The sequence below is a fragment of the Squalius cephalus genome (assembly GCF_949319135.1).
Source record: "Squalius cephalus genome assembly, chromosome: 3".
In the NCBI taxonomy this organism is placed as follows: domain Eukaryota; kingdom Metazoa; phylum Chordata; class Actinopteri; order Cypriniformes; family Leuciscidae; genus Squalius; species Squalius cephalus.
In genome coordinates, this window is record NC_137124.1 from 12513544 (window position 1) to 12528247 (window position 14704).

Genomic DNA, 14704 nt, shown 5'->3' on the forward strand with positions numbered 1-14704 from the left:
AGATTGTTTGAAAGCAGCTTTACAGTGATAAAAGGAAAATAATGATTAAATGATGCAAGAAGACTTAAATACTGCTGTAAAGCACCTCTAAAAAGACAATAGTAAACAGTTATTATTCAGGTGAAATCAGTTCATTGTTGATTCAGGTCTGTTCAATATCTGTAAATTTCATCAGTTATGGAATGAGTTAAAGAGGTGGCAAAAAGTGGGTCAATGAGATCACATTGCCAAATAATACTCACTTCATCTCAGGCCCTTTTTATTACGATGAGTTTTGGTCGATCGGATCACAAAACCCGATCTCACAGCAATTTTACGAGGTAGCTAATTCATAAGACCTCACTCGTACTAATTTGCACGATTTTTGCTAAATCGTACATATTTTACGAGTTGCCCAATTCGTATGAATTTGTACGAATTACCTACCCCTGACCCCGCCCCTAAACCTAACCGTCACTTGTGTTTAGACAAATCGTACGAATTCATAAGAGTGAGGTCGTTCGAAATCGTCCGAATCAGCCACATTTTACTCACTCGTACAAATTGGTTGTGAGATAGCGTTGGATCACAAGTAGACGAGGGAGACACATTCCTGTTTACACCTTATGTTTGATCTGTCTCTTTTGCACTTTCAACCACTTCTGTCCTGATTTCTATGGAGGGAGGGTCTATGGGTGGGTAAATAAATAGGCTTTTTAAGATCTTTCAATCTAATGGACAAAATAAGCACACGCAATTTAAATATGAATGCGACCGTACATGACAGAGAAACATACGGAAAGCAGCAGCTTTCGTTTTTGCTCTGACAGCCGCAAGACCAGCCGAACGCTGTGAGTGTGTGTTAGAAATCAGGAATGGTGAGAGAACATTGTGCTTGGTACATTTTTCGTCTTGAAACCAAACTTAGGTCTTCAGTTGACAAAGTTTAAATCCCGTCTGGCTAGTGCGCTTCTCATAATGTTCCCACATTAGGTCAGTAGACGGAGAGTAGACGGTCTTTTGTGGCTGTTTAAACACATTCAATCACATGAGCATTTACATACGAAATCAATCTGGTCTAATGTGTTTTCAACTACCTCTGGAAGTGGTCAAAAGTGGACAAGCTCAAAACATGTTAGACTCCGTTTACACCTGTATTTAGCGTTGTCCACTTGTGATCCGATCAACCAAAACGCAATTTAATACCAGGTGTAAACAGGGCCTCAGTAACAGAATTAAACCATTAATGCGTGACAAATATGATTAGGGCTTTTTTTTACAAAAGCCTCATTAACCGAAAATGCTTGCTTTTGTGTGATGTTGCATCCAGGCCGATAGATGGGAGTTTAAAGTTAAGTGAAAAAAATTTGTAGTGCACATTAGTTGGCAATCGTGAAAGGACAGAGGGGGAACTCCCGCTTCCTCTAACTCACACTAGGCCCTGCCACATGTTGGGATGGCCTTGCTGAATACTGTGACCTTATTTAGATGGACTAACGGTGTCAAAAATACTCAGAAAAAATGGTACACTAGGAAGGTACCCTTTGAAAGGGTTCTAATATGTACCATTTAGGCACTAATATGTACACTTTTGGTACCGATATGCACCTTTGAAGTCCTAATTTGCACTCTTTGGGTACAAACGTATACCTTTCGAAAGGGTACTTGCAAAATTAAATTTCCCAGGTCAGAAAACACACTCACATAAATTGAATCAGGTCAGAGCAAACATAATTGTTGTGGTTATCCACCAGATCATTAACAGAAACTCAGATGATGCCGTTTAAATGTCAAAAACAGGACAGAAGAACACTAGACCCCCTCCACATCCTCTTGCTTAAACTCCCATTATCAGAACCCAGCACACGATCGTTCTCTCAGTGGCTGATGGGTTTAGCTTATTTCATTGCATGTTCCAGTTGGCCACTGGAGGAAGGCAAATGCTTATTTCAGCATTTAGGTATTAGAAGCTGGCGATTGCATTGCGATTGCCTCGGGCCTAAAAGACGGCAAGGCGTGACCGCAATTGCTCGCTGTTAAACAGCACAGCACTATTGCTTACCTTGTTTCCACAGCTCTTGTCGAAGAAAATGTCAAAATAGCCCACGATGGCCTGGAATGAAATATGAGAGAGAGGTTAGAACATGACATTCTGGTAATGCTCACACTTGTATTGGGCAGCAGGAAGTAATTAGCAAATGAGGGTAAAAGGAGGCATGTTGACAAGTGATTAAAAAAGCAGTGTTGTAGAAAAGCTTCCCATGTAAAAAAAAAAAAAAAAAAACTTTTTTTTTATTTATTAAAGACTACTTATGACATATTTTTTGTCTTCTATGTAAATACACACACAATGTAAATAACACATTATTATGGAATTAAAAACTACCCTTTTTTGTCCCAACCTGCCCCCCAATGACAGTGGAGCAACTCTATCAATCTCAGGAGCATACTTGTAGTGGCAATGATGCAGAACTAATAGCTTTTAATCCTGACGCAGCTGACAACACGAGGGTCTGCTCGCTCACACAAAGAGCACAATCAATGAGAGGAGAAAGAGAGAGAGAATACACTGATAAAGAGAAAACAGGGCATTAAGAGAGAGGTAAGCAAGACAACAATAGAGGGAAAAGGAAAAAACTCTAAAAGATGTTTAAAAAGAGAGGGAAGAAAAAAGCTGAGGTGACTAAATGTTAAATAAGATGGGTTTTTTGAGTCTTTAACTAACCACATTGGGAGAATCTTCAGCCTTAACTCTTTTTAAATGTAGTATTGTAAAATAAGGCACCCTTGTGCTAAAAAATACAATAACATTAACAAAATAGCCATTTAAAAGTCTGCCCACAACTTGCACATTTACAAAATACATTACAGGACAGGAGCTGAAATAACTTGTGAAATTGTACATTATTTTAACAAGTTTTATGAAGGTAAATTTAAGACCTTTTTAAGACCAACTAAAGGCATTTTAATGGATAAATTGAAGGGAACACAATATGTCAATGTTCTTTAAACGTGCATTGTGTAATATTTAGGAGGATTTGTAGACAGAAATGCAATATAATATGCATAACTGTGTTTTCAGTGGGGTATAATGAACCGTTATACCTTAGAATGAGCCATTTTTATCTACATACACCTCGGGTCCCCTTACATTGAAATAGCCATTTTGCGCCGACATGTTTCTACAGTAGCCCTAAACGGACAAACTACTACAGAGCGCGTTTCGTCACTATGTTGTTCTTCGTGCAAAGAAAGAAGCTAGCTGAAGTCAGCGAATAAAACACTGACACAATGATGAACAAGTAACAATAATATTCGCAATAACATATCTTTTTACTGAATAATAAAGTCAACTTAATTTCTTAATTTATCTTTGTAAAGAAACCTCATTGCTTAACTGGCTACTCTCTGCTGTCTCAGACGACGACATCTTTTCCTGTCGGCCACCGTAACTTCTGTTGGTTGCATTTCACAACCTCACCACTAGATGCCGCTAAAAATCACACACTGCACTTTCAATGTAAAAGTTTAGGGAGAAACACTGAGCTGTATTAGAAACACTCCAGAATTTGAAAATATAACTTCCATCTAATATCCATTACTTTTTAATTCATTTTACAAACAAGATTCTTAAATCAAGATACATTTACTTGAAATGCTAAAAGACATAAATATGAAGTCTTGTTTTCTGGGAAACAGTTCAAAATCAACTGGGTTTATGATTAAAACAAGAACAAATGTCTCACTTAATTTTATAAACATTTTTCAAGACATTTTACTTTTGTATCTCAAGTAAATGTATTTTGATGTAAAGATGTTTAGATATTTGTATTGGAAAACCAAGAGTACCAAGAAAGATATACATTTTTTGCAATGCATGCAAATTTTAATGCCATGACTTTATGCATTTATGCATTGTTGTAAGGGTGAATTAAGACTTTTTAAGACTCGCAGAAACCCTGTTCAAGGTTGCTTCATTAAGAAAGTTAATTATAAATGTACTTTCTGTCCCAGGCTGCTTTAGTAAATCTTAAACGTGTAGACAGTAAACACACTCTGAAACAGCAACACATTATAAAAATCTAACACAATTCTCAAATCCAAGCAAATCACTTTTTATAGGAAATGACAGTTGAGAGCAAGAGACATCACTCAGGGTGATAGAAAAAAAAAAAGTCAGGTCAGTGCAATTATGGATTGTAATGAACATTTATCAGACATTATATGGAGCAATAATTACCAAATCAAGCTAATTGCTGATTGAATTTGTTAGGAAGAGTGGATTTGCGAGTAATTTGCCACGCCAGAGATGAACTTTGACAACAGCTCATAAATATGATTGATTGGGGACATGCGTCATAACTTTCTCTTTTGATGACTCACACTGTTTACAAGTATAATATTTCCCAGGATGCAACCGTTCTTAAATACAATTAGCAAACCACCAAAATCCACTCAGAATGAGTCATTTATATTTCTACAATGTTTATTTAGTCATGAAGTTTTACCATTTTAGAGAGGATTTCCCTGAATGAAAGGCAGAGTTGTGAAACGGCATACACCTTCTCACAGATGGACACACACACACACACACACACACACACACACACACACACACACACACACACACACACACACACACACACACACACACACACACAGAGTGCAGTCACCCTGTGAACTCCCAGGGGACACTGCAGTGATAATGTGAGCCATTCTGCCTGAAGTATCCCAGGGACCTTGTGTGGAGAAATAGAGCTCTGGCTTAATGCCTGTGTGTCCCTCTCCCTCCCATCTATTAATCCTCCTCTTTCTTCTGTTAAAACAGCTTTAAGAGGACAAAGCCACAGCAACATAATCAAGGGTTTAGTAGCACATCCACAAAGGACTTGTGTTCTCCATTATTCCTTCATATAGGCTTATTTTTCAATAGGCAAAAAAAACTATTATCCTTTTTAAACAGTATTAAATGCATAAAAACATATTAATGAATATATATAGGTATATATATTCAGGTTGAATGGGACACTTTTTGCCATTGTGATGACTAGGAAAAAGTGTCCCAATCAAAAAAAAAAAAAAAAAAAAAAAAAAAAATATATATATATATATACACATACTGTAAAGTTGTTTGTCCTTTTAAATAAATAAATAAATAAATACACAACTTTAAGGATTATAATCACTTATATTTATATTTATCAGCAGGGATAATTTCATCTATTTATGGTTACATTTTAGATATCATTGGCATTGTTTAACATATAAAGATTCAAGCATTTCCCAAAATGATTTCTATAATTAATCATAATTGGTATAATACACCTAGTGATTGCCATCCTCTTACTTTCCATAAATCTGAGAGTCAGTTATTTAAAACAAAAAAAGCGCAGCATCTCCAAACCACTTTCCTATAAATGGGTTCATCCTTATTGTCAGCGTAAATTGCCCAGAAATGTCAACAGAAACTGGGTCCCGACAAAAGAGGACGCGCACTGAAAACACGGGGGTCAGAGCCAAGTAACTCCCTGCCAGAAATAAAACAAAATAAAACCCCCGTTAACGCACTGTGAAGGAGCAAGAGCAGACACAAAAGCTTGTGTTGCGTGGGGAAAAGGGGGACAAATGGTGGAAACGGAGTCTTTTTATTCTCATCAAAGTGTTCAGCCTTCACACCCGGGGAATGTCGGAGATAAGTGATGCGCGCGAGCTGTTTCCCGGCCCAGGAGGAGGCGCACGCCGCAGCTCAGCGACTACCTGGAGAACAGGTCCGGGGAAAATTAATAATTATCATCATCGCTAACACCAACGGGGAGCAATTCATCATCAAGCCCTTTCCAGCGCTATCATGTCGGAGCAGAGCGTGGTGCAGCCAGATACAATTATGCGGCGAGCTGCGGAGGAGGGAGAGCTAATGCGCTTTTGATGGGGTTTATTCACGCGTGCGAGGCGTCACACTCGACCACCTCGAGTTCTCCAACCCCCCTCCCCTTATTCTGTGCACAACACACACCAATGCCACCGAAATTCCCATTCCCGCTATTCTGCTTTTCCCACAGTGTTCGACGTTACGCCGCACTGGAAGCGAATACACAGGGTTTAATTAGAAGGGAAGGACATTACTGCAGAAACACTCACAGTCACCTACATAAAGTACACTTGAGTACAGACCGAGGCAGAAATGCTGGAAAAAGTGGTATCATTAGTTAAAACAGAAACAACTATAACCTTTTATCCTTCTCTTCTATATATAGGGCATGATTGCAACACTTTTAGTTCTAGAACCCTCAAATATGAATACAAATAGCACTAATTATTATGAGCTGTAATTATAAAATAGACTTCATAAATTCACAAATTCAGGTAATAAGTGGCAAAAATGTAGCCTCCCATTAAACAGTTATAATGGGATAATGGAAGACATGACCGTTTAACATTTGAAATGATGGTTATGGTGCTGTATGCTCTAGTCAACAGATACATTTTCTTATACATCTACAAATATGTAAGAATAACATTTTACTTGAAATAAACCATCCAGACTATAAAATGTACTGTAAGATCCAGGGCTGGATTAGCCATGTGGGCATTTGGGCACATGCAATAGCTTCCTTCATCCTGGTAAAATCTACAGTGTTATGTACTGTATGTACACTACTGCCATCATGGCTCTAGTTTGACACTGTGTGCCGGAACTAGCACTGTTAAAATAGCCTCATATTAGAGTAATTAATAGTCTCCCTTACAGAGTAAAACACAATCATTCATGCAACATATTAATAAATGAGCACATTAAAATGCAAAACAACTGTATTTATCATGTAGGGGTGAATTCAGGTTAATTGGGACACCTTTTTCCCAGTCATTTCAATGGCAAAAAAGTGTCCCAAATCAACCTGAATTCACCCCACGTGTGATTTTGTAACAAGTACAGTATGTAAAAGATACTGTACATCACAAATGCCACTTGGTATGGCAATGACATGGTAAAACTTGATTTTACAGCCATTGTGAAAAAGTTTTCCAAAAAGTATAAGCATCTTTTCTCCAAAATCTCAAAACTCATTGATATTTTAAACCACCCTGTACACACTGTTCTGTTAAAACAAGTAAGCTTGGATGTTTTATCGTGCAAATGAAAAGACATAATGTGCCCACCAGAGCAACGGGAACAAAATAGAGTAAGAATTGCAGAGTTGTTTGTATTCACACTTCCCTGCTGATAAACTAACAAGCATGCACAGTAACAGTCTTATGATTGTTTTGTGGCCCTTTTTCTTATAAGAAAGTGAAAAATATTCTTGATTTGATTCAGGGAGCAATAAGGCATTTGCTAAAATACGAATACTATGACTGAGGTCAAGAACTAACAAAATGTTCAAAGTGTTTTGTGTACAATTCTTTTGTACATACAAACTTGTATGTTCAAAGGAAGTGGTGTGACCAAGTGAACATTTGTGAAATACCACACAGCTTTCCAATCATCTATACTGAAACTCCACTGACCAGATTTTACCCAAGGAGTTTCAGCTCCCTATCTGACCATATCTAGAGCTGTCCCGCTGTCAGCATCACCCCATGTTCACTTACTGGAAATGTCACGTCAGCCATAAAAAAATGCAAGACGGGCGCATTTCATGATGCCATTGCGCTTTTTAACACAAACAAAATGCATGATAACTATGAAAGATAACTATAACGATAAATATGGCGTCCACACCGGCAGACAACATCTGTTAATTCTAAGTGCGTATTGCAGTTTTACCGTCTGCCACTTTAAATGCTCAAGCTCTTTAAAACAGAATCGATTCTGATTGGCTCTCAATGTTTTTATCGTTCATCAGCTGGAGAAAACGTGATTCCAACGATATTGCTTCTCTGTGCCGTTATCATTACAGTTTTGGTATGGACACTGCTATTCTTTTATATTTAGAACTATATATATATATATATATATATATATATATATATATAATATATATAATATATATATATATATATATATATATATATATATATATATATAAAATGTGGTCTTTGGTGTGAATGGGCCTTTACACTATTGTTCAAAATGTGAAAAAAAGTCTCTTATGCTCACCAAGGCTGCATTTATTTGATTAAAAAATACAGTAAAAACACTAATAATGTGAAATATTATTGAATTTTTAAGTATCTGTACTAATATATATATATTTTTGTAGTTTATGTAATTTATTCCTGTGATGCAAAGCTGAATTTTCAGCATCATTACTCCAGTCTTCAGAGTCACATGATCCTTCAGAAATCATTCTAATATGCTGATTTGCTGCTCAAGAAACATTTCTGATTATTATCAATGTTGAAAACAGTTGTGCTGCTTAATATTTTTGTGGAAACTGTAATATATTTTATTGCATGATTTTAATAGAAATAGAAAGTTCAAAAGAACAGCATTTATTTGAAATATATATATTTTTTGTAGCAATATAAAGTCCTGTCATAAATTCCAATTACAAGTTAAACACATTAGGACTTGCTAATTAGGTCTACTAATTCTTATAGCTTCTATAACCATTGCTTTGTCTCCACTGACATTTTACAAATACAGAGAGAACAAGCATTATCCCTACTTATTTTCCCCCCGTATACGATCATTACCAGTATTGCTCTTGTCACAGCTTGATGTAACATGAGTGTCCTTAAGGCAAATCACCACTGATGCAAACATTATGCACAACCATCTTGAGATGCGCTTCAACTGCAGTGCATAAGATGTGCCATGAACATTTTATATCTCAAATAAAAGCTGTTGGTCCTCAATGTTAGCTGCGTAATTCTAGCAAACCGAGCATTCGTTTTGTCACATGACCACATATATAGAAATATCCTATCATATGAAACTGCTTTGCATAGAAAGATGTATATTATTTCTATATAAATAAAACCATGATTTTTAGTTGTTTTAGCTTATCTTCATGCTTATTTGAAATCATTTTAAGTCATATTGAGGCCCCTTTGAAAGGTTGGGGAGGCCCCCTAGTTGGCCCCGGCCCCTGGTTGAGAACCACTGCAAGAATTATTTCAGTTAGTTAGTTTTACCTCCATCATATTTTTTAAATCCAATAAGGGAACTAAAGTACAGTATACAAGTGGCACAGCTTACCCCACTCTTCCCTATTACTTGGGCAAAATTTTCAAATGTGAGCTTATATTGAATGCGTCAAAATGAATCTGACACATTTAGAAGTGACACATTTTTTTTCTGGAGGGAGGTAAAAGAGAAAGCAAGAGAGATACTGAGAGAGAGGAGAGAGCGTCGTCCCTGTGGACAACGCGAGTCGAGGACCAGTGCAACTGTAAGAGCGAGCGTTATTTGTCTTCCGCCGGCCGAGCACGAGAGCGCAGGGTAGCGCTGTTCATTTAATGCAAGGTTAGGCAGCCTGATGTGATGAATGGACTGTCGGCGGGAGAATAAGTCCATGCACTCAATCATGGGGACGACAGCATTTTCCCTCCGTTTTTGGGGTGCCTCCATAATTACATGACAAAGCAGTGCAAAACAGGGTGCCGAATCCCATCTATGACTATAAACTGAATTTTTTTCATTACACTCAAGGATATGTAAAACTTGAAAATTGGTTTAACCTGCCTTTGATCTAAAAATAGAATTTTGTAAACGAGGAGGAAATCAGGATGTGCTTTTCCATTACTGGAGAACAGCAGAAAAACGAGACGATGCTTACAAACTCCATTAAATCCAGACTAACTCTGAGAGGGGAAGGGAGATACTAATATAGTATTGATTAATCCATAAAAGCTATAACAAAGAAGCAGGAACAATAATGCTGGGACAAAACTGGGAGACATAAGAAAAATTACACTTGAAATTTCAGTTGCTTTTTTTTTTTTGTTCCGTCTCTCACCAAATCTCACTTTTCACTGACAGATACACACACACATACTCCAGAACATACCACCAGAAAATACACCCTGACATGAACGGTGACCTAGCAAACAATATCGGTTGAAAAACAAACAAACATGATGTCTTGAAAGGAAGAGTTCACATAGAACTGAAAGTTATGACATTATTTACGCACCTTTAAGTCATTCTGAACTAAATATGAAAAAAAGAAGAAACTCTCAAGAATGTTCACGCTGCTCTGCTTCCTAGAAAAACTGTTCAAAATCCCCTGCAAAAACACTATTAACCTACTACTAAAAATCACCCAAATGACTATTTTGAGGCCAAACGACATTGGCTTTCACATGTGTCATCACCAGACACATTGCACCAGTTCGATTAAGCAGACAATTGTATTGTATTCGATTAATCGAACAATTGTATTGTACAATTAAGATGTTTTCCATGACTATTGACATATGACTGCAGAGTATTTGGATTATACAATACTGTTTAAAGTTTGGGGTTGGTAAGATTGTTTTAATGATTTAAAGAAGTGTTTTATTCTCACTAAGGCTGCTTTTATTTGAACAAAAATACAGTGAAAACAGTAATATTGTGAAATTTAAAATAACTATTTTGATATATTTTAAACATAATTTAGCTGATTTTCAGCATCATTACTCCAGTCTTCAGTCACCAATGATCCCAATGATCCCCCAGAAATCATTTTAATATGCTAATTTGATGCGCAAGAAATATTTCTGATTATTATCAAGCATTTATTTGAAATAAAAATTATTTTTGTAACATTATAAGTCTCAACTGTCACTTTTGATCAATTTAAAGTAATATAATCTACTTTTATGGAAGTTTAATGGTGTTTTATGGCCTTTTTGGAGCTTGACAGACATGGCCATAATGGATAGCTATTAAAAGGTACACTATGTAACTTTAATAAGCGGTTAAAAAAACAAAACATTGTTTTGGTTGTGCTTCATCTCTGTGTGACTGTGTGGATGAATATGTTTATCCACTGCTCATAAAACATTCATTACTAGACTCATTACTAGAGATATAACCAGTTTAGATGGAAATGATCTCAAGCTGACTAGCTGAAGATGTTACTGTAGCTTTACCCATTAATAGACACAGTACTTCCAGCACAGCGCTACAACAACCATAATGAAATGACCCTTAACAACAGATAATGCTTTACAATGTACTCTGTTAGAGAGCGATATATAATTTCAATAAAATGCATTACTCACATTTTGAGTAATAAAACAGACAAAAACACATTGTAGAAAAAGGATTGATGGTGTATTGACTCAATTTAAATGTAGTTAATTTTGAACAAAAAAATAAAGAGTGCACCTGTAAATAGGACAAGAGTTGTATGGCAATTTTTCATAATTTCCCTTCTTTTTTTCCAGTGCTAGAATGACAAGTGTGAGAGAAATTTTCCCTCTCAGTCTGTTTGGCCTCACACATGGAGTCATGCAGTTGAATTTAGGCCATGAAATAAAGTAAAACCTTTCACTGGCTGTCGTTACCTTCACCTGTACGAAAACCCATCTGTCCATCACACCAGACTGATGTCTGAGCTGCCGGACCCATTCCAGACATCTCCCCACCACTAATTAATCTTCACACCTGACAACCTTGATTAGCTCTGAAGATTGAAGTGTGTGTAAGACAGTCAATAATCACTGTTGTGTGCGAGTTTGTTTGTGTGTTGGATCTACTCACTGTACAGAATGTGCTGGCCGTTATCTTCAGAGAGAAGCCTACGGTGAAATCCAGCTCAGAAACAGTCACAGTGCCACAGTCAATAGTCTAGAGAGGGACACACATTAACAAAACTTCTTCAAACATCTTATAAAGTAACAGAGATGGCTAAAAAGTTGGAAGCAGAAGGGGTCACAAATATGGTTCTTGGACAGCTAACACTGGATATCAATAGACATTCAAGACCATTTTAGACATTGTTTTTACTTTACTTTTTTTGATAAATTATATAACTCAATCTCAACTTCGCAACATAAGGGCACATAATATATTGGAGCACATGCACTAGCTTTTAAGTGCTTGATGGAATAAAACATTTTAAAGAACACAAGACAACAAATAAATGATACTTTACATTATACTTGCTGTAAATAAAAAGCTAGTAATGTAGGTGGAATGCAAGAGGATTGGCATAATGATTACTACTTTTAAATGACCAATTATAATTATTACATTTTAAAGATAAAAAATAGATTATTAAATGATTTAAATAATTGAATTTAAGATCGTTAAACAGAATGAAACCTCAACATGACAAAAATGCAATAAAAACCCTTTAAATATCATAAAGCAGTAAATGTGTCTAGTTTAAGTGGAAGACGTGTCATTAAATGTTGTAAGAGGACTCCACGCTAGAATGTGTTCATTTAATGGAACTCTGACCACCGTTAAATGGCGTTATTGGGGTGGGATCAGTGAGATAATGGAAGTAAGATGTGCAATGTTTCAGCACAGAGAGGAAATGATGGATTTCTGCATTTAATTTTCATTATTGCTTATGTTTGAGCCATTTAATGATCAATGTCAGGGAATATAATGAAATTCAGCCCCCGTGATTGAACATACGGGTAAAACTGGTCACATTTTTCTGAGAAGACGTAAAACTTTGTTCAATCTACTCTTAAGCCCTGTTTACACCTGGTATTAAGATTCCCACATTCCTACTCTTAAGCCCCTTTTACACCTGGTGTTTTAATCCGTCTCTTTTGTCCACTTTCAACCACTTCTGTCCTGATTTCTTCAACAACAAAAAAAAAAAAAATCAGATATTTTGAATGCAATTGCTAACGCAATTTAGATATTAACGTGACCGAAAATGACAGAGAAACACAAGGAGAGCATCAGATTTTGTTTCTGCTCTCACAGCCGCAAGACCAGCCGAACGCTGTGAGTGTGTGTTAGAAATCAGGAATGGTGAGAGAACATTGAGCTTGGTACATTTTTCATCTTCAAAACTAAACTTAGGTCTTCAGTCGACAAAGTTTAAATCCCGTCTGGCTAGTGCGCTAGTTTCCGCATTAAGTCAGTAGACGGAGAGTAGACGGTCTTTTGTGGCTGTTTGAAGGCATTCGATCACATGAGCGTTTACATACGAAATCAATCCGGTCTAATGTGTTTTCAACTACCTCTGGAAGTGGTCAAAAGTGGACAAGCTCAAAACGTTTACACCTGTATTTAGCATCGTCCACTTGTGATCCGATCGACCAAAATGCATCTTAATAAATATACAGGGCCTAAATAATAATAAAACAGGTTTAACTTAATAAACAGGGCCTTAGTTTTTCTGTTACAAATGTACTGTTTCATCACATTTCAATGTAACTATACAGTAGCTCTCGTGGAAACACCTTAAAAACAAAAAATACAATAAATAAAAAAACAGAACAAACACACATTTATTAGTGTTCATTTTTTGCTCAGATTCATTGGTGGCATCTTCCACTTAAATATTTTTTGAAAAATCCCAGGAAGAACAACATTAAGCATATGTGTGTTTTTCCTCATAAGTGTTTGTACAAAGCCATGGCAGGCAGTGATAAGTAATGGTGAAGTTTACCAAGGAGGACTTTAAATAAGGATTAGAATAATCAATCAGCCATTGTCACAGACGGCCTCCGAGGCTTTACTTCCTCTCAAACGTCTCTCGCTCTCTGCTCACAATCTGTCACTCCCTTCTCTTCATCTTCTGCTTGGTCCTACCTACGTTTTCCCCCTCCTCCCTCTATCTCAAAACAAGGCCACAACACAGGAAATTGGCTTTCTGTCCAGCCCAGACTCAATTAATTAGGGATTCAGGTGAGTTAATGAGTTGCACCAAATCTAATAAGACAGACACCATTATATAGTTAAAAAGAGGGGATTAGTAACCAGATAACGTGTAGGAATAGTTCACCCAAAAATGAAAGTGACAGTATAAATCACCATCCACTTCTGTTGTATGGAAAAGAGCAGCTTGGATATTTCCAAAAATTTGCTGTTGGTGTTCTCTGGGAAAATCATAAGGGTTTGGAATGACCAGTTTAATTTTGGGGTAAACTATCCCTTTACACTACCATTGGGGCCGGTAAGATTTTTTTAGTATTTTTGAAAAGTTTCTAATGCTCACCAAGGCTGCATTTATTTGATCAAATATACAATAAGTACAGTAATATTATTAATAAAACGGTAGTAGTGTGAAATATTAAATTTAATCATTTAAATTTAATGAAAATTTAAATTTAATGAAATTTAAAATAGCTGTTTTCTATATATTTTCTATATAGAAAAATATATTTTATAACGTAATTTATTTCTGTGATGGCAAAGCTTAATTTTCAGCATCATTACTCCAGTCTTCAGTGTCACATGATCCTTCAGAAATCAGCTGATTTAGTGCTCAAGAAACATTTCTTTTTATTATCAATGTTGAAAACAGTTGTTATTTTCAGGGAAATCATTATATTGCTGGATAAAAGTATTAATTTCTTTTGAAAATAGAAATCTTACTGACTCCAAATGTTTGAAAAGTAGTGTATGGAGCCCAACCCATCTGCGCTGCGATATTATTAAAAGTGAATATGTACATTTACATGTGTTCATTTGGCAGACGCTTTTAGCCAATGAGACTTGAGGAGCATCACAAGCACAAAAGAGAATATGTTTTTCCTAAAGACCCACTATTAAATCTCAATAGATGACATGCTTCACTGGGCCATTCAGAATTAACTAATCATTTCGCTGATAATTCCCTTCAGACTTCTCTAGAAAGACCCTAATAAAGTCTCTCCTCTT

At 36.3% G+C, this 14704-nt stretch overlaps 1 protein-coding gene across 2 annotated transcripts in view; it reads right to left on the reverse strand.

Moving 5' to 3' along the window:
• prmt3 (protein arginine methyltransferase 3) overlaps nt 1–14704 on the reverse strand; it is a 54077-nt gene that overhangs the window by 8693 nt on the left and 30680 nt on the right. For both annotated transcript variants that reach the window (XM_079867816.1, XM_079867815.1), the window contains exons 13-14: nt 11615–11701; nt 2042–2092 (exon numbers count right to left, since the gene is read on the reverse strand). In XM_079867816.1, the coding sequence (XP_079723942.1) occupies nt 2042–2092; nt 11615–11701 (138 nt within the window). The remainder of the gene's footprint in view (nt 1–2041; nt 2093–11614; nt 11702–14704) is intronic.